The 19,790-nt window shown below is 32.1% G+C and overlaps 4 protein-coding genes across 10 annotated transcripts in view; 2 read left to right on the top strand and 2 right to left on the bottom strand.

Moving 5' to 3' along the window:
- Positions 1 to 138: 138 nt before the first annotated feature.
- On the bottom strand, positions 139 to 3,462 carry LOC119638453 (traB domain-containing protein). 5 transcript variants are annotated; one of them, XM_038035233.1, is made up of 6 exons: positions 3,238 to 3,462; positions 3,015 to 3,183; positions 2,205 to 2,477; positions 1,299 to 2,128; positions 1,111 to 1,230; positions 139 to 1,041 (listed from the first exon to the last, which is right to left on the bottom strand). In XM_038035233.1, exons 3-6 carry the CDS (start codon positions 2,383 to 2,385, stop codon positions 376 to 378), a joined length of 1,797 nt encoding a protein of 598 aa, XP_037891161.1. In that variant the 5' UTR covers positions 2,386 to 2,477; positions 3,015 to 3,183; positions 3,238 to 3,462; the 3' UTR covers positions 139 to 375. The 5 variants fall into 5 exon arrangements, with proteins under 5 accessions (XP_037891161.1, XP_037891163.1, XP_037891160.1 ...); XM_038035235.1 differs by lacking the exon at positions 3,015 to 3,183 and having other exon boundaries at positions 3,230 to 3,462; XM_038035232.1 differs by lacking the exon at positions 3,015 to 3,183.
- Positions 3,463 to 3,764: 302 nt separating this feature from the next.
- LOC119638448 lies at positions 3,765 to 4,764 on the top strand. The gene has a single exon (XM_038035223.1). It carries the CDS (start codon positions 3,875 to 3,877, stop codon positions 4,700 to 4,702), a length of 828 nt encoding a protein of 275 aa, XP_037891151.1. The 5' UTR covers positions 3,765 to 3,874; the 3' UTR covers positions 4,703 to 4,764.
- Positions 4,765 to 4,811: 47 nt separating this feature from the next.
- Positions 4,812 to 12,561, top strand: LOC119638447 (structural maintenance of chromosomes protein 1A). 2 transcript variants are annotated; one of them, XM_038035222.1, is made up of 14 exons: positions 4,812 to 4,876; positions 6,037 to 6,689; positions 6,763 to 6,931; positions 7,000 to 7,893; positions 7,959 to 8,087; positions 8,900 to 8,982; positions 9,047 to 9,419; positions 9,860 to 9,973; positions 10,033 to 10,288; positions 10,357 to 10,661; positions 10,738 to 10,856; positions 11,307 to 11,810; positions 12,095 to 12,272; positions 12,334 to 12,561. In XM_038035222.1, the coding sequence occupies exons 2-14, from the start codon at positions 6,094 to 6,096 to the stop codon at positions 12,397 to 12,399; spliced, it is 3,786 nt and encodes a 1,261-aa protein (XP_037891150.1). In that variant the 5' UTR covers positions 4,812 to 4,876; positions 6,037 to 6,093; the 3' UTR covers positions 12,400 to 12,561. The 2 variants fall into 2 exon arrangements, with proteins under 2 accessions (XP_037891150.1, XP_037891149.1); XM_038035221.1 differs by lacking the exon at positions 4,812 to 4,876 and having other exon boundaries at positions 5,991 to 6,689.
- A 2,931-nt stretch (positions 12,562 to 15,492) lies between these two features.
- LOC119638436 (eukaryotic translation initiation factor 4E type 2) overlaps positions 15,493 to 19,790 on the bottom strand; it is a 95,109-nt gene continuing 90,811 nt past the window's right edge. The window contains exons 4-5 of one of the 2 annotated variants that reach the window (XM_038035209.1): positions 15,900 to 16,048; positions 15,493 to 15,743 (exon numbers count right to left, since the gene is read on the bottom strand). In XM_038035209.1, coding sequence (XP_037891137.1) covers positions 15,719 to 15,743; positions 15,900 to 16,048 — 174 coding nt within the window. In that variant the 3' untranslated portion in view covers positions 15,493 to 15,718. The remainder of the gene's footprint in view (positions 15,744 to 15,899; positions 16,049 to 19,790) is intronic. The other variant, XM_038035210.1, reaches the window with a different exon arrangement.

The following is a 19,790-nucleotide window of genomic DNA, read 5'->3' as shown; positions in this document are numbered from 1 at the left end:
AAAAAATATTACAGAAAACTATGAAAACGAGGAACATTTCATTAAAAATCTTCATTTATTGACCATATGTTAGTTAAAAATTTTTATCGTTAAATTTCCATTCAATATTTCTGTGAAATCGTTTTTCTAAAATAAAAGTTTAGCAAAAGATTTTTCGGTTAATAAGGTATATGTGTCTATTATCCTATGCGCGAATGATATACTTTTAATTTAAATAAATCGTCGGCAATTAATCACTTATGAAGGGAATTACACGACAAAGAGAAAACCTATGTATAATGAGGTTTTTTTTTTTTAAAAAAATGGAAAAAAGAAAAATTAAACGTAATTTTCATAACATAAACTGGTTGGTTATTGAGTGCCTGGGATTATCTATTAGGTACGCATGAATCGCGGCCGCAATAATTTGAATACTCCGATAAGTCCCAAAGAAATTAAACCATATTTTATGGTAAATTTGCACAATCGTGTGCTTAATCGAGCCGGTGGAATTTCCATTATGTCCGGAATTCTCTGTGGGTCAACACGTCCCCACATTTGGGCTATACCGTTCGCATGACCTATGCCAACGATACCTACGACGCGTACCGGCCGTGGGATATTACTGCCGTCATTGGCTGATTGCGGCAAAGCGGCCATTTGTAGAGAATGACATAAGAACAAATCTCGCTCTTTCACGAAAACATTAGAAAAGGCGGGAAATTCTCCGGCCATTTCCTTCATTAATTTCTCTAACAAATCACGTTGTTTACACTCTTCAACTTCCTCCATGCTAATGGTGTTATTCGATGTCAAACGCCATACCAATTTAACCGTTTGCCAAAATGATAAGGCATGCAAGGCACGATGTAGTGTTATGCGAATCGGACGATCACCCAAATGCAGCATACAGCCTGGCAATTTATGAATTTCTTCGAAAGCTCGGCGAAATTCCCCACCCGGGGCCATACCTAGATCTCTAGCAATCTGAGCGCTCATTTGTAGTAATAATATGAAGAAAATGCCATTTATGCAGCCATGTGTCTGTAGAATGCCCTTAATCTGCAAAGTAAATTTAAAAACAGCCAGAACAGGCACTGTTTTATTAGCTATTTGAACAATTCTTCTTACCTTAGCCAAGTTAATGTTTTTAGCTTCTTCGAGCAAAGTTTTTTCATCCAATTTCAATATTGGTATACGAGACGTACACAATTCTACCATGACAACATCTGGACGGACATTACGTATAACCTTTTAAGGTAAAGGAATGAATATAATAATAATAAGTTTTTAGACGAGATTCAAGTAATTTTGCTTACAAATGATACATCATCCTGAGATTCCTCACTAAAATGGGCAGTCCCAACCAGATAAACTTTGCTCCCAAACGGTGTATTCAAGATGGTCACCGTTGAAGGCAAATTTCTTTCAAACTCTTCCAATGTACTATAAATTTTTAATGGGCGCTTGGTTTCCGGTTGGACGTTACCGTTACTGGGAAGGCCGGCAGAAGAAGGTGGTGCGTGCTCGGCAGCGGATGCTTCCGCAATGGCTATATTCAATTTTTGCTTGCTGGAATGTAATAAAGATTCAGCCTTTCGACGTCTTTTATCTGCCGCATTTTCCAAAAAACTTTTACTGGGGGAACCTTTAGGAACTGTTACAACATCCATTATTGCTCCCATAGTATTGCCCATAGTATTGCCTCTTATCGTACTAAGCTTGTTTTGGTCCGCATTCTCATCAAGTTCTTCATCCGAAGAGGTTTCAATTACTACTACGGAATTTTCAATATCCTCATCTTTAAAAGAGTTTTCATTAATTTCTATAATTGACAGGTTAGGATTATCTGTTTTAAATATTGTCTTATTGGCTAATTGAGATTTTGGATCAACTTCTTCCTGGGATGTATTGACATCCATGCTTTCTGATTCAATGTTTTTCGCACCGGAATGCACATTCTGCATATGAACATCATTTGGAAGTTCAGTGAACTTCACTAGCGGTAACAGCGGCGCGCTACCGCCTGGGCCATTGCGTTTTAAGGTCATCGTTGTAATCGACGTAGATGATGAATCAATTTTACAATACGTCGTATTACTATCAGTGGTCCGTAAATTCAAAATATCAGCATTATTATTATCATTCTCTATAAGTAATATTAGAAGTAAAATGAAGAAAAAAAAAGTTGTAAAATATGCAATATTTTAAAAGAATGTGCTCACCATTAAAAGAAACAAATGTTGTTTGTTCGTCCTCAATAGCACTGTCATATAATGTGCTATTAATGGCGCTAATGTCATTATTCCGTAATGTACTGGTATCGCATTTCATTGATGTCTTTTCGGCCCCTTTTATGGGTATCTTAGTAATTACGTTAAATGATGGTGAAGATGACAAGTCCATAATTGGAAGAATTGGTTACAGTAACAAATTCGTTATTCGGAGGTTTGGTTTTTGTAAGTTTGATTAGTAATTAATGTAGAAAATACATAAAACTGCAAAAGAAATCAAATTAAAATCGCGTAATGTACAAAAATTAATTTTAATTTTAAATTGTAATTCTTAATTATAGCTATACTAAGGAGATGATCCTGTCCTGTAACTTCTGAATACTTACTGCAACTTCTTGGACTAAAAGGGTAAATCCATTATGCTTTTTTTAAATTTGGATCCTATAGATCTACTTTTAAAAAGTAATGAGCTCAAAGATTCTAACTTTGTTGATAATGTTTTAGAATACACATTGTACACGGTAACAATGTATCGGAAAACCCTTTAAAGTGAATAAGCCAAACACAGCAAGGATGGGACAGTGGGAATTGATTGGAATATATCTTTTTAAAAATGTTATATAGATGACGTAACTTGAACTACACGCAATATAAGCAAATATTTTAAAGCAAGTCATATAATTGCAATTCATCTTGCAACAATTCATGTTGCAAAATTGAATTTTCGCTTTAGGGAGAAAGTTGGTTTATGCTTGAATTCTATTTGTTGAACTCGATAGTACGTATTGCACTTGCACTTACTTGAATGTTTAAGACACGTCTTACGTTAAGATAAAAAGTAGATTGTATATGCCAACAACAACAAAGTTAGGTTTTTGGACTAATTGGCAAAATTTAAGGAAATCTCTCCACACAGAAACTTATTTGCTTCTTTTTTCATTTTCTTTTGCTTTACCACGTCATAGAAAATCTTGAAATATTTACATTTGTTTATTTAATTTACGTAAAATTTTAACCTAATTACCCCATTCGGCTGCTACTTTTTGCTTCTGTTTTTTCTTTCTCTTAAAAAGAAAATTTTAATTTATCCAACTCACATTATATGAATTTCATAAAATGTTATTGTAGTTGCTCTTTCGGTTTGTTTTTAATGTACTTCGATTATAGTTATAACTGTTTTGTTGTTTTTTTTTAAAGGTGATTTAACAAAATAAAAAATATAATGCAAAAATTTCCAAAAAATCAAAAACCGAATTAAAAATTTTTCTATTTATTGTTTTCTTTGATTTCTTTTTCCCTAACAGCGTTGCTAAATTAGTATTTAATAGAATGTTAAATATGCGATAATAGTAGAAAAAGATAGCAAAGAAAAAGTATTCGTGATAATTACACTTAAACTGAATTAAAAAATTATAGAAAAATTTATAAATTAATTTATAAAATTATTATTAAATCACAAATTTTTTCTAAACTAATATTACAACTCTGAAGTCATTAAATATTAATAACTGAATGCATTTCTATTCAGAAATGCAAAGAAAATGAAACACGAATTAGTTTAGAAACCACAAGAATGGAAGTGCACGTGTATGTAAACATAAAATGTGTAAATAATTAATAGAAGGCCTATATTTTTAAAATTGTAGTCAATCGATAAATATATGTTAACAATGTCAGAAGAGTGTTCGCCTACAGCTCTCAAAGAGTTGTTTTTAGCAAATAATGACAATTTCGAAGAAAGTGATATCGGCCATGCCGCCGAAGCTGTCGGCAATATTAATGAAATTGATTTAGCAGAAGATGAAGTGTGGTTAATGCAATGTCCGAAGGGTTTAAATATAAAAGAATTAGAATCGCAAATGATGAAAATGCCAGGACGCACAAATTTTGGTAACTTGGAGTCCGTTTGCATGGAATTCACAGACGAGCCGAAGAAGGAAGCTTTCGCCTATTTCGACAGTCGTAAAAGCAAATATTCCTTGCGAATATTACCAGTTCGAGGCAGTATAATTGTACGTGAGCGTCTTAAAGCTAATAAACCTATCAGTGAGGAAGAATTTGCCCAACACTGCCCTACTAAGAGGAAAGTGGCTATGCCGCGCAATATAAATATTAGGCATCCATTATTGGGATCACAATACGAAGACATAGGTAATGTCGACACTTCCGTAATTCGCCGTTCAAGAAAAGCAGATAAACAATCTGCTGAAGTCTTGAAAGATTCATTGCTTAAAAAGAGTTCTACACGTTCAAAGAACTTAACACAAATTAAAAATAGTGGGAATGAGAGTGAGAAAGAAGTCGAATTCGTAAGCGAGACGAAAGGAAAGAAGAAGAAAAAGAAGAAAAATAAAACTTACGATGAAGATCGGATAGCAGAAGGATTAGAAGTCACACCAAAAAAAAGGAAAAAATCGAAGAACTGCACTGATGATACAATTAATGATATAGAATACGATTTTCAATGGTTACATGACTTAAACTTTTAACTTTACCTTTTACAAATTTTACAAAAAGAAATCACAGAAATACTTTTTACAAAATCAAAAGAAAACCGTAAATTTTTTTAGTTTGCGAGTAAATTCCTTGATGAAGATTAAGGCGATAGACGTTGTTTTTTTAAATGAAGAATCGCCTTTCGTTATAAGACGGAAGGATTTATGGTAAGAAAATTTTACACTATTTTTTTGGAATTTAATATATGGAAATGAGAACATCAAAAATTTGAGATGTGTATTTCATTGCTATGAAAATAATTGATTTTCAATATTATTACTGTTATTATTAAATTTGTGTTACATATATATAACATCGCCTACGGAAAACAATTGCAATCATATATCTTAAATACACATGTAATGTTTTAATGCCAATCGAAGAAAGTATTTTATTACATATTTATCGTCATATATCTGAAACGGAGCTCGAGCAGAATTGCAATTGTCTTCACCAATTTGGCTATAAAAAGTAAAAGGCATTTTTGCAGATTGCAGACATAGAACCTTAGCTTTTTCTGTTTACGTTTGTTACGATTTTCAAAGATGCTTTTCTAGACTTAGGGGACTGGCTTAATGATATCTTTCCTAAGAAATTCGATGAAGTTAATAATTATGGAGGCAGAAAATCTCAAAAATGATGAGCTTCGAAGAAACATTAAGATTAGTATAATCAATTGCTTTGATTGAGCAAAGTTTTCTGTTATTAAGTGAAACAGGTTTCCCGTCGCCTACATTATTTCCCTTGTTCCATTGATTTCGACAATTTCAATGTGTTTTATGCATATATTTTATATTTCCATTTCGATTGTATTTATAGGTTGTAACATGCAGATACAAGTTGACGAATTTGACGAGCTTCAGGATGCACGCTCAAAGGCCTCTTTAAAGTTACTTATTTCAACTTGAGATCCCGACACTCGGAATATTCCTTGATGATGTAGACCATATAGACTTATAACGCGTATACAGCTTCTTAATATTAACGGTATCTCTTCCCCAGTTGATTCTAAATACTCTTCTAAAGAGCCTCCAAATAATTTGGGACGTGCGGTTAGATTTTTGCGACCAATTCTTTTACGCTTGTTATTAATTGGATGCTCAAGAATTTCCCGCATAAAAGTGGCATTATTGTGCGTTAACATTTCCCTTAAATATTTGCAACCCTGTAATTCGAAATAATTCAATAACAGGGTGATTAACAATTTAGCAAACATTAGTTGTATCGATAAGTACTAGTTATCGAGTAGTCATTTACAATTATTTGATATATTTTGACAGCACTAAGACGCTCGTTCATTGTTATTTTTTTTGCAAAATATTTACAGTTTTCCATATTAAAGAAATAAAAAACAGCAATAGAAGTATAAATTTGAAAGTGTCAAATGACCCACGAAGAAAATGTAGAAGTTGTTGCGATGGAACAACAGCCTGCAGAAGTGGAAACAGTGCAAGTTCCGCAACCACCGCCACAAACAACGTCAGCGCAATTTGAAGAAGAGCAGGCTTTCTTACAATACATTGAAATGGATAATTTTAAATCCTACCAAGGCCGCGTTGTCGTTGGTCCTCTGAAACAATTTACGGCCGTGATTGGACCCAATGGTTCGGGAAAGTCAAATTTTATGGATGCCATAAGTTTTGTGATGGGCGAAAAAACATCCAGTTTACGCGTGAAGCGCTTAAATGATTTAATTCATGGTTCGTCAATTGGAAAGCCAGTTGCCCGTAGTTGTTACGTGATTGCGAAATTCATCATTAATGGCGATCGTCATAGGGACTTTAAGCGAGCCGTTATTGGCGGCTCTTCAGAATATCGAATAAATGAAGAGCCTGTTTCTAGCAGCGTCTATCTAGCAAAACTTGAGAAACTAGGAATTAACGTTAAAGCAAAAAATTTTCTTGTATTCCAAGGAGCCGTCGAGAACATTGCAATGAAAACACCAAAAGAGAGGACGGCATTGTTCGAAGAAATTAGCGGGTAACTATGAATATATTTTAAATTTACTCCAGTGATGGTGTTGACTATTAATTAATTAATAATTAATGTATAGCTCGGGTTTGCTAAAAGAGGAATACAATCGATTGAAACATGAAATGATACTGGCTGAGGAGGAAACTCAATTCACTTATCAAAAAAAGAAAGGTATAGCAGCTGAAAGGAAAGAAGCCAAATACAAAAAAATGGAAGCCGAACGTTATACCCGCTTGAAAAAGGAATATGTCAGTCTTTAATTGAATTATCTTATATATAATTATTATTGTATATTTTCATTTTTTCCGATTCGCAGACTGAGAAGCAAATTGAATATCAACTCTTTAGGCTCTATCATGTGGAAAAAGATATACAAAAACTGAATGTAGATCTTGAAAGTAAACAGAAGGAAATCAAAAAAGTAGAAATGCGCAAAGAACAAGCCGACGATGTATTACGTGAGAAGAAAAAGGAAGCTGGGACGCTGAATCGCGAATTGGCAAAAGTCGATCAAGAAATACGAGAATTTGAAACTCAAATGAACAAAAAGCACCCGCTTTATATAAAGGCTAAAGAAAAAGTGGCTCACTGTCAGAAGAAATTAAGTTCTCTGCAGAAGACGCTGGAAACCGCTCGGGAGGCGGACAATGCTCATCAGCAGGATATACGTAAATTGGAAAAACAATTGCAGGAGGTTGAGCAAATGAAGAAACGTTTTGAAGACGAAATTGAGAATGAGTCTCATCGACGTGGCAAAAGTGTACATATGGAAGAGGGGCTTGTCCAAGAATATGATCAACTTAAGCAGCAAGCAGAAGCGACAGCTACTCGTTATCGTTCAGAATTAGATTCAGTAAATCGTGAGCAAAAATCAGACCAAGATATGTTAGATGGGGAAACCAACCGTCGTGCCTCAGTTGAAGAAGCTCTTAAGAAATTGACTCTACAGCGTGAAGAGGCTGTTAAGCGACGTGACAAACTTATGGACCACATTAATTCATCTAAGGCAGCTTTAGAGGAACAGAATCGCATCAAAGACGAATTAAAACGCGATGTCGGCAGTTCGAAAGAGAAAATCGCTGAAATTCAAAGAGAATTAGAAAATGTTCGCGATCAACTAGGCGATGCTAAAAGCGATAAACATGAGGATGCAAGACGTAAAAAGAAACAAGAAGTAGTGGAATTGTTTAAAAAACAAGTGCCCGGTGTGGTGAGCAAATTACTTCAAATTAATTTATTATAAATGAAAAAAATTTTGCGTTTTATATATTTTAGTACGATCGTATGATAAATATGTGTCAGCCTACACACAAACGTTATAATGTGGCCGTCACGAAAGTTTTGGGCAAATTCATGGAAGCTATTATAGTCGACACGGAGAAAACAGCTCGACAATGTATACAAGTAAGTTATAAGATTTCTAGTATTTTAATTTTATTTATTGTAAGATATTTGATTAGCATGCACATTATTATTAGTATATTATAAGAATGCTTAGTACATAGTTCTTGGAGATACTTGCGCAGTGAATACATCGTTCATTATGTCGACGACAGTGCATAGTGCGTAGTTCCAAAAGGGAAAATCTGATATGACGGACATAATATGGGAAAGACAAATAGCTTCAACAAGCAGCAATGACAGTCACGAATTAACAAAGCGTTGCATTAAAACGCTATCTTATCAATGTAATAAGTAGAATTGCTATCAATTAAGTGAAGAAAGTAAACCTAATTGGAAGTTCGCTTAAGAACAACCTTTGGCATCCACTACGTTAACAAACAATTTTTTAGTAATCATAAGTCACATTAAACGGCCCCAGTCCTGCCTCTATCATTGCTTGATAAGAGATCAGAATCGAATTCTTAATACCCAACTCTTCCAACCAAAATATAAAACTTCCCAAATATCCTATTAGTTGTGAAAATTCCGCTACCACGACCTCTTATAAAGGGAGGCCCCAATATGCGTTTGTAATAAATTTTCGCTCAAAATCTGCTGAAAGTTATAAGCTATAATATTTTTCCTGTTATAAGCCTGATGTTGAATGCATCGCATTCTACAGCTCTAATAAGAGTGCACTGTATGGTTTTAATTAAAAAATTTGCTTAACATATTTATTTTTTTCCATATAAATTATTAACAATTGTTTTGTTGCCATTTGCATTCAATAACCTTTCTGAAGTAAATTTATTTCAAATGGTATTTTCTTACAGATACTGAAGGAACAAATGCTTGAGGTGGAAACCTTTCTACCTTTGGATTACTTACAAGTTAAACCCTTAAAAGAACGTTTACGGTATTTTCTTATATTTTAAGTATTTGAATAAAGTATATATTAAAAAATTAAATTAAAATTTTAGAAATATCACCGAACCTCGGAATGTCAAACTGGTGTACGATGTATTGAAATTTGAGCCGAAAGAAATTGAACGGGCTGTCCTATTCGCCACCGGCAATGCCTTGGTTTGTGAAACTCCAGAGGATGCTATGAAAGTTGCTTACGAATTGGATCGTTCGCGTTATGATGCTTTGGCTTTGGATGGTACATTCTATCAAAAATCTGGCCTCATTTCTGGTGGCAGTCATGATTTGGCTCGCAAAGCTAAACGTTGGGATGAGAAACATATGGCTCAGCTAAAAATGCAAAAAGAACGTTTAAACGAAGAACTAAAGGAATTGGTCAAGAAATCTCGCAAGCAAAGCGAATTGGCTACTGTTGAATCACAAATAAAGGTGAGACTATGGGAAATCGTATAGTTTTCCACCATCTACTTCTAAATGATGGGGATATGTTAGTTTGTCATTCCGCTTATAATAATCAGAATGAGAGATTTTGAATTTTTAAGTCTAGTGCTCAACTAATAATATCACAATAGGAAAAGTTGAGATTCAAAACTGAAGCATGACTGCAACGCGTCAATGGAAATTAGCATGATCCGGAATGAGATGGTCGGAAAGCTACGGCTCAAAGCTGAGAGCTAATATTGCGTTAGGATTTTGTATTCGTATTTTACAGAAACCCATTTGGAGCAAAGACACACAATCAGCAAAATACTTTCTCTATTTATTGGCAAATAATTCTAGTTAAACAATCAAAAAAACAACTCAGACTATAATTATCTGATCCCTTTATGCTAAACCTTTACTTTAAATACTATACTTGGATATTTTAGGGTTTGGAGAATCGGTTAAAATACAGTATGGTCGATTCCGAATCATCTAGAAAATCGATAGAACAATTCGATACTCAGCTTCAGCAAGTACAAAGTCAATTGGACGAGTTTGGTGTAAGTTCTCTGTGTTTAATGATTTTCTCTTCTAATCACAATATTGTTCAATTTTTCAGCCTAAAATTGGTGAAATTGAAAGACGTATGCAAAACCGCGATCAAAACATACAGACAATCAAAGAAAATATGAATAACGTGGAAGATCAAGTGTTTGCTAATTTTTGCAAGCGTTTGGGTGTTAAGAATATCCGCCAATATGAAGAACGGGAATTAATCATGCAGCAGGAGCGAGCCCGTAAACGCGCTGAATTCGAACAGCAGATAGATGCCATCAATACACAGTTAGACTTTGAAAAGCAGAAAGATACAAAAAGTATGTTTCCATATATACGATAATCATATTTTAAACGTGTTTTTGCTTATCGTAAAATTTTTGTTTAGAAAATGTCGAGCGTTGGGAACGCAGCGTTCAAGACGAAGAAGATGCTCTAGAGGGTTTAAGAGCTGCCGAGAAACGTTACCTTAAAGAAATAGATGTGGATAAGGAGAGAATGGAACAATATAAGCAAGAGAAGAATGCGAAGAAGCAAGCTGTCGATGATATGGAGGAAGAAATATCAAAGGCACGCAGAGAAGTGGCTAATTTAGCCAAAGAAGTACATAATATGGGATCACAACTGTCGTCAATTGAAGCCAAAATTGAAGCGAAAAAGAATGAACGCCACAATATACTTATGCAGGCCAAGGTTGGTAAGGATCTTCGTTAATGACTTGAACATTTGAGATAATAATTAAACAAAACGAAAAAAAAAAAAAAAACAGATGGATTGCATTGCGGTGCCTTTGCTTAAAGGGTCTTTAGACGACGCCGTGCGTCAAGGCGACTCAGAGAGTGGTACAAATTCAAACTCAACTTCTTTAATACTTGAAAGGGAAAACCGGTATAATAATTCTACTTTTGCATTTATTTCTATACCTGTCTACCACAAGAGGGCATAATAATAAGTTTAGCCAGTATCTTCGACTGTTTATAGAATAAAATTTCGTAGGGCACACCATCGAATCTCCGACGCACCTGAATACGCATCGAAAGTTGCATATAATCAAATGTTATAAAAAGACATGTCTGTCTGCTTAATTATGTTTCGAAATTACATTTGGTATGACTCCCAAAATCTTTGCCCGAAGACCACACAAAATCTTGATGGAATAATAATAACAATATCTGTCTCTATTGACAGAAATTCGAATTTAAAATATGTTTGTTGTTTGTTGTTCCCAAAAAAAAAATACCCTCTTAGTGGTAGATATTACAACATTCGATCAAGTCGAATATAATTGATTTTCTATATTAATGTAATTATTTCTCTTATGCCGCATTGCTTTCAAAGTATTGAAGTTGATTATCAGAATTTGCCTCGTGATTTGTGCAAGCTAAAAGATGACTCTGCATTCAAAAAGACGAACGAGCAACTTCAAAAGGAGCTACAAAATAAACTAGAAGTTCTGGAGCGCATACAAACACCGAATATGAAAGCTATGCAAAAACTTGATCGTGTTACTGAAAAAGTACAATCGACTAACGAAGAATTTGAAAATGCACGACGTAAAGCGAAAAAAGCTAAAGCTGCCTTTGAGAAAGTGAAATCCGATCGTATTGAAAAGTTTACAATGTGTTGCAATCACATCTTAGAGGCTATAGATGGTATCTATAAGAAGTTAGCTCGCAACGAAGCTGCTCAAGCGTATTTGAGCCCGGATAATCCAGAAGAGCCTTATTTGGATGGCATTAATTATAACTGTGTCGCACCTGGTAAACGTTTTCAACCCATGAGCAATTTGAGCGGAGGGGAAAAAACAATAGCTGCTCTGGCTTTATTGTTTTCAATACATAGGTACGATAGCTTTCTTTTAACAAATGGATGGACGAGGGCTAAATTTGTCCTTCTGGTTGTAACAACTCCGCGATGCCAAAAGGTATCGTAAATAATTTATGATGGGCCTATTGAATTTTCTATGCCCATATGTAGTTGATTTAAATTAGATCGTCGTATATCGATAGATAAATCAAATTTGGAAATGGAATTCGTCCATAATATATATATACAGGCCCTCGTTCTTTATTAACGGATTGCTTCGTAATTACCAAAACTTTATATGCATTTCTTCTTATTTACAGTTATCAGCCTGCACCTTTCTTCGTACTTGATGAAATTGATGCTGCCCTTGACAATACTAATATTGGTAAAGTGGCGTCATACATACGGGATCACACTACAAATTTACAAACAATTGTTATTTCATTGAAAGAAGAATTTTATGGACATGCCGATGCCTTAGTCGGCATTACACCTGGTGTAAGCTACCGAATATAAATAAATAGTTTACATTTTTAAATGAAATATGTCTTTTTCACAGGAGGGCGATTGCTTGGTTTCAAATGTTTACCTATTCGATTTAACTGAATTCGAGGACAGATATTGAATGTATATTATCGTTAATCTTTTCATTTCGTTGGAATTGCTCCCCCCCATTACACGCAATTATTATTATGTAATTAATTATCGTGGATTATAGTTTTATTGTTTATTGTGGCACTTATACAACAATATATGGAAAGACATCCCATAATTAAATTCATGTATTTTTAAGACAAATTTTATAAAATTTTTTGGCTAAGTAAATAAGAAGTAAAAAATAAAAAGGAAACATTTTAATAGTTGGAGAAAATATTTGTCTATATTATTAGTTTCATGGTTTTGTAAGAAAAGGTAAAATGCAACGGTTACAATAAATACCTTGAGTTAACAAATTATTATTCAAATAATTAAATATATCAATTTTTTGTTACATTTTAGTTTTCATTAAAAATCAAATTTGAAACGTGCAAAAAGTAGGTCTAAAGAGCAGGACTAATTTTCAAATATTATTGCAATTAAAATCTCCAAATTATTGTTATTAATTTGCAAAAAACCGCAATTAAATCGATGCATTCCTTTTCATGTTATAAACGAAAGAAAATAAGCACGTTTCTCTCTATAATGCAAACAAACAACGCCAACAACTACGACATAGAAAAAATAAATCTTCTTTCAAATAAAATCCAAGCACCAGGCCAACAAAATCAAATAGCAAGAAGATTTTTCTGATCATTTTCTCACATTATTTTTGTGTGCTTTGAGAATAAAATAGGAAACGCCCCTTCTCATCTTCTTCTTTAATTGCGTTATTGCGTAGTATAAAAACATGTGCTTATATACACACACAGGTTTGTTATGACTCTCGATAAGCGTCTGTATTTGCTTACAATTGAGAATAATTGTACAAGTCAGTTTGTATTTCTTTACAATGGAGAAAAATTTAAAAAGTCAGTCTGAATTCGATAACATCTGAGAGTAATTCAAAAATAATTTGGTAACATCTGAGAGTAAGCGTCTGTATTTGTTTACAATTGAGAAGTCGGTTTGTATTTGTTTGCACACAGAAAGCTATTCAACGCAATGTTAAAGAGAGCGTGAGAGAGAACTTTTAATAATTACAAACGGAGAACAGTTGCAAATGAGTAGCATAGTGAAACATGTGTGTAAGCGGTAGTAGTAGTAGTAGTAGTATTAAGCGAGGGGATGGTAAGAATGTTTTCGTTTTTATACAAAAACAACAATGTGAGAATAAGATCAAAGCAATGTTATGTATATGAATAATGCTTTGATAGTATGCAATAACGCAAATTCTTTTGTATAGTAACAAAATGCATATAAAAGCAGATGTTAAAGGAATTATGATAGAAAGGGGTGTGTCAAAGATGTTTACAGTATATGCAAATATTCGCTTTCCGTTCGATTCTGTTGGCTTGATGCTTCGATTTTATTTGAATGAAGAATTATTTTTTCACGTCGTAGTTGTTTGTTGTCGATGTTCGTTTGCATTATGGAGAAACGTGCTTATTTTCTTTTGTTTATAACATGAAAACGAACGCATCGATTTAAACGCGGCTTTTTGCAAATTCTTAATAATAATAAAAAAAGCACAAAATTTCGAAAATAAATCTGACCTATTAAATATAACTTTAAATATGATTTTCAAGTAAATTATCTGCAGATGTTTAAAGCAAAAAAAGGCCGCCTCATATATTACAATCGAATTTTATATAAAAATTTCAACATATTTAGATTCGGTTTGGATAAATGATTCATCCAAGAAAAGGACGATATATCTCGATAATAATTAGGTTATTGTTGCAATTGAAAATTTTACTTTTCGGGTCATTTACTTATTTTTCCTGCTTCCATAAACCCTTCAAACACTTGCTCTATGTGAACTCTGGCTCTACTAGAATTTATTTTTCGTAATTTTACTAGAAAGAGAGAGGAAAGGTTTTTTATTTTTAATTTGGAAAATGTTTTTTTTTTTATGACTAATTACTGTTACGGATTTTGCGACATTTTCGTTTTTCTCTACCGTGTCACCTTAGGTTCCTCAACAGCAACCCCCTTGTTAAATTTTCTATGTTGAATGTCGTATCTATAGCTCTATGTGATGAAACAAAAAATGTTATCGTTTAAGGCTTTCTTCTCTGGTTGCAGACATTTAGTGTTAAAACAATGCATCTTCTATGGAAGTGAAATGTGTTTGTATTAACGCTGCGGGTTTCATGAACATTATCATGTTTGCTGTAAGGATTACGAGTAAAAAAGATTTCAAAAAGTAATATACTTACTTATCTTCGCTCAATATCGTTAAGGAAATTCAAACAAGGAGCATTTTTTTTTTAAGTTATGAATTTTTTCATATATATTTTTTACTTTTTTCATTGTTGTGTTTTTTTCTTTTTTCATGGGAAAACAAAAAGCCAAAAAAAAGAAGAAAAACTTAATCAAGCAGACGACAGAACACAAGGATAATACGTATGTATATATATTTTTTCTTAACTACAAGGGCATAGAAGTACAAAAAAAAAAAAAAAGAAATCGGAACATAAAAGAAAACAAATTTCACTTTTTCTACATATTAAAAATTAAAAAAAAAAAAAAAAAAAAAAAAGAGAAACTTCAAATGAAATTAATTTTGTAAATACCTCATCAACTGTAGTATCGGATATAATTTTTCGAATGTTATTGAATGTTTTTAGCTTATGAATTTATTACAACTATGGCGGGTAATAAATAATTAACAAATTACACATAAAAAAATACGTACTTTTTACTTAAAGCCTTCTTTTAATGAGACATTTTATGATGTGCGGGTCTTCAAGGAGGAGTTCAAGTGAGTCGGTCATCAAAAGTGTTTCAGCGAATGTGGTGCAAATTCGTATTTTGTTATCTTTTTGAGGTGAGTATATAAAAAAAAAAAAAAAAAAAAAAAAAACAATTTTTCCATACAATGTGTCTGTCTAATGTTGGGTTTCCTTCCACTTAAATTTGTTTTAAATTGTTTTTTAATTGTTTTTTTCATTTTTGTTTTTTTTTAGGTATTTTGGTTGCATGTGTAATTTTTGTTTTTACTTGTTTGTTGTTATTGTTGCTATAGGAGGAGAAATTACTAAATGTAGAGTTATTCACAATCTGTAAGTTGTTGTTGTGTCTCGGGATTTCCTTCTTTTTTTTTTTTCATTTCTTTTTTATATACAATGTCTTCATATGCACACATTGTAATGTTGAGTTTATGCCTTTATATGTTGTTTGTGTTGTGATTGCTCGGTGTTTTCTCCCACTTTTTCTCTCACTTTCTTCTTTTCTCTTGTTTATTATCCGTTGATATTGTTTTATAGGCTTTTGTTTTCTTTTTAATGCGAATTCATTGATTTTCAGCTTTTCAAGGGGCCTTTACTACTGCAAGTAAAAAAAAAAAAGTAAAAACACATACTATGTAAATAATTTAAATACATTAGCTTTATACAATTAATTGCGAGAAAAAGTAGACGGATTTGAATAACAAATTTTGAATTATATATAAAAATGATTTATTTGAAAACAACCTATACTTACATTGCTACATATTTAAGGCTATCACAGTGTATCTTATACTCCATTGGCACGCTAACAGGTATATTTAATATCCTACGCAGCGTATCACGAATACGTGTTGTACTGGCATGATCAGTGGCAGTGCGATTCCAAACTGATAAACTGCATTCCTATTAAAACAATTTGAATTTTTTTTTTTTGATTTTGTATAAAAAATGAAATAAAAACAAAGGAGAAAAAACATTAGTAGCTTTGTATAATTTTTGTATGTCATTTTTTTTTTTTTTTTTGAATATAATTGATGCCTCAAATCATGCTGGCGGCTAAGGTGACTGCATAGGACGATGCAAGGACGTCTTTGGCAAATGCAAAAATAAAACTTCATTGGTATTTTTTTTTTCGTGTTTTTTACTTTTTATTTTTATTCAATTTAATATTTGGAAATTATTATTTATTATGATTTTCTGTTTAAGTGACTAATTTGTTTAATTTTTTTTTCTTTTTCTTTTTCATTTTGTTTTTTTTTTTTTTTTTTTAAATTTCGACTCAAATAAAAAAGGAAATGCTATTTAATAATAATAATAATAATAATATTTTTAATAATATTTTTAAAATTTTTTGTTGTTTTTTTTTTTTTTTACTTAATGTTTTAAGATTGTTGTTGTTTTCGTTTTATGTTATTATAATTATCATTATTTTTTTTTTTTTCTTTTTTTTTTTGCAAATTTCTTAATAGACTAACACTCCCTCTTAATTTTATAATTCAATAAATGTACAACTAATTTTCTGTTAAATGTTTTTGTTGTCGTTATTTTCTTTTTATATTATTAAGAAAGAGAAAAAATATTTACGATTAATTGTATGTTAAGTGTGTATGCGTTTGGTATTGTTGTATAAGAGTTGGAATTTATATTATTATTATTATTTTTTTTTTTGTTTTTTCTTTTTATATAACCAACCCATTTTCTTAAATACTTTATGAAATTTTTTACTTAGCTTTTTTTCTCTTTTTCTTTTGCTTGTGTACTTGTTTTTGTAAATCTTTTTGTGTTTTTAAATGTTTAACAATTAATGAGTATTTGTTCTTGTTGTTGTTGTTGTTGTTGTTGCTGTTGCTGCTTTTGTTGTTGTTCTCGCTAGTATAATTTGAATTAACTTTCTTTAGATAATTTTTTCCCCGTTTTAATATAATTTTTCGATTTTGATTTCATTTATACGGTTTTATTGGATAAATATGTTTACGGCTTTCAGTAACATTATTATTATTTTTTTATTTTTGTTTTTACTTTTATCATATTTCTTAAGTGCCACTTAGAGCTTATTTTTCCTTTGCCTATTTAACATCGTTATATTGCATATACATGCACATATACATTCCATGCTATTCAATTTGGTTTGGTTTACTCTTTATGCTGTAGAAAATTAATTATGGTTCAATCTTGCTTTTTATATATTCTCTCTATGCAATTCATTGTGTATGCAAGTTAGAGACAAAAAAAAACGTAATATATATAAAAATATTTCTCTGCATTTTCCACATTTTCCACGACGGAAACACCTCCATAGGTATGTATTTCTTCGATATGCGAATGCTTTTTGTTTTTTAAATCCTTAACATGAAATTATTCGTCAAGGATTAAAATATGAACAGATATCAATCTATAATCCCAATCAATTTACAATCTCATCTGCATTCCACTTTTAAGAATAGATTGTTTTTGTAATTTATTTCTGAACTTTAGAAACGTACTCAACAGGCAAAGATCTGAATGAAAGTTCTGAAATAACCTTTGCAGAATAATCGGAATGGAAGATAAGGACGAACTTCACCCTTAGTTGATTTATTTATTGGTATTGACTGATATCATTTAATACCTTTGATATCAGTTAAGTGGAGGCCTACTCATAAGGCTGTTGCGATACCTTTGCGGTTGCGGTTTGCGAATGGGAAAAAAAATGTCGTGAATAGTTGTGCAGTTTAGATTAATCGTTCAGGTTTAAAAAAGGATAAGAAGTTCTCAGTCTTTTTCTTATTCAATATAAACGTAAGGAAATTCTTTTCTCTTTTCCCGGATTACGCACTCAGCGAATGTCTGCTATATGTTGCCGGCACGTTGATGGCCAGCTTACCTTTCTGTTCCTCCTCTCTTCTGCATAAGAGGAGAGGCCCGAGCGATAGATAACTATGCGCTTTACTCGTTCTTCTTTTAGACTTTACTGCCCTGTTGCCGCATACGATGGCAAGTGGTTTAATATCAGTTTTAGAATCTATTCAAGGACATGATAAGTTGAGTTTCGATTTTTTAAACAAATTTTCGCAATTATGAGAACAACGCCTGAGAGGAGGATGTGACGGATGGATGATAAATGGATTCGGAATATACTAACCATACAACTGATATCTGCTATCTGGTTTCTAAGGAAACAAATAAATTAACTCATTCAATATATCGCAGATATCTCGAGCGCATTGTTTTAATGTTTCTAAAGAATTAAAATTCAATTCAATTCAATTCAATTTTCACATTCATTCGCTTTATTGAGTATTTCGATGATGTTCGAGAAAAATAGAATTAATTTTTTTCTTTCATCTCCATCGTAAAATGAAAGTATACCAGATTTGTCGTACGCTTTGGAACACAAACCGAGACGCATTAGAAACTCCATAAAGTATGGATCGATCATCAGTGCTACATCAGTCCTGCTGTACGTACTTTCATTGCAGGGGAACCGTTAATACCACCGTGGCTAGAATGATACACCCTAGCTATGGCTGATAATAAGTAAGAAATAAGTAAGAAAAACGATATTAGTTTATTTACTTAAGTAGACGTTGATCACGACGATTGATAGAAGCTTTGATATGAAAAGCTTCCCACAGCAAAAGGAGATAAAAATTAATATTTAAAGCATGCAGCAGACAGACGCTGTAATCGGAAACATGACATAATTATTTCCAAGCATCATTGCGGAGTTTAAAAGCAAAAACATTCGCGTTCTTCCACTTAAGATGACTTTCTGAACATTTTACTATGGACAGACAGATAGTAGATGATTCATTTGAAAAGGAATGCAATTTCTCCGGCATGTTATATGGAAAACGCAATAGAATTTTCACAATCAATTTTTCATTAATTTTCAATAAAAATATCAAAACTCTTTGTTGAATAAAAAAGAAAGAAAAAAAAATTTTATGGAATTGATAGATAGATAGATTGATTGATCGATTGATTAAGCGAAGACGGTTGACTTTCGCAGTATAACAATTGATGAGAAATTTCCAAAGGGGAAACTATTTAAAAGAAAAATTACATTTTTCATAACAAAGAAGAAGAGAAAAGTGTATCCATTTCGTTGACAGACAATGTTACTGTTATATAACGTATAAGTAGTTTGCTTGTTCGGTTAATTTATTTTTTTTTTTAAATTTTTTTATTAAACCACCCCCCCAATCAATTTCATTTTATTGCTAAATTTTTAATTAAATTGCACATTGATATTCATTTTCGTATGAATACGAATTATAATCCTTTTGTTTTTGATAAAAAAATTCTTTTTTTTTTTTTTTTTTTTAATTATCTCTCTGTGTTTTTCTCCTGTTAATTTATTTCATTTTAGTATTAATTTTTGTGTTTCGTTTTTTTGTTTTTCTGACTTTCCAGTGTTATAATTGATTAATTTCGCGTTTCCGCTTTGTTTGCATATAATGCGTTTTACTCTCTTTTTTTTTTAAATATGGTTTTGTATGAAATAAACTTATGGTATATAAGTAAAATTAATACTTTATGCATTTGTTATTTTTATGGTATGTATTCATGTTTATGTCTCTCGATTTGTATTTTATTATCTCTCCTTCTCCTCCTCCTCCTCCTCCTATTCGTTACTTGTATATCTCTTTTAATCGAAAATTTT

This window comes from Glossina fuscipes, unplaced genomic scaffold (genome assembly GCF_014805625.2).
Source record: "Glossina fuscipes isolate IAEA_lab_2018 unplaced genomic scaffold, Yale_Gfus_2 89, whole genome shotgun sequence".
NCBI classification, from domain to species: domain Eukaryota; kingdom Metazoa; phylum Arthropoda; class Insecta; order Diptera; family Glossinidae; genus Glossina; species Glossina fuscipes.
Note: the sequence above shows the minus strand (reverse complement) of the source record. Positions and strands in the feature narration are given on the sequence as shown.

Bases quoted from the DNA above. Each gene is read 5' to 3' on its own strand.
- LOC119638447 (XM_038035222.1), top strand. From the start codon at position 6,094: ATGACCCACGAAGAAAATGTAGAAGTTGTTGCGATGGAACAACAGCCT. The intron at 9,420-9,859 runs GTGAGACTATGG...TGGATATTTTAG, and splicing joins CTGTTGAATCACAAATAAAG to GGTTTGGAGAATCGGTTAAA. The intron at 10,662-10,737 runs GTTGGTAAGGAT...AAAAAAAAACAG, and splicing joins ATATACTTATGCAGGCCAAG to ATGGATTGCATTGCGGTGCC.
- LOC119638448 (XM_038035223.1), top strand. From the start codon at position 3,875: ATGTTAACAATGTCAGAAGAGTGTTCGCCTACAGCTCTCAAAGAGTTG.
- LOC119638453 (XM_038035235.1), bottom strand. From the start codon at position 2,385: ATGGACTTGTCATCTTCACCATCATTTAACGTAATTACTAAGATACCC. The intron at 1,231-1,298 runs GTAAGCAAAATT...TTACCTTAAAAG, and splicing joins CTCAGGATGATGTATCATTT to GTTATACGTAATGTCCGTCC. The intron at 1,042-1,110 runs GTAAGAAGAATT...TTTACTTTGCAG, and splicing joins AAAACATTAACTTGGCTAAG to ATTAAGGGCATTCTACAGAC.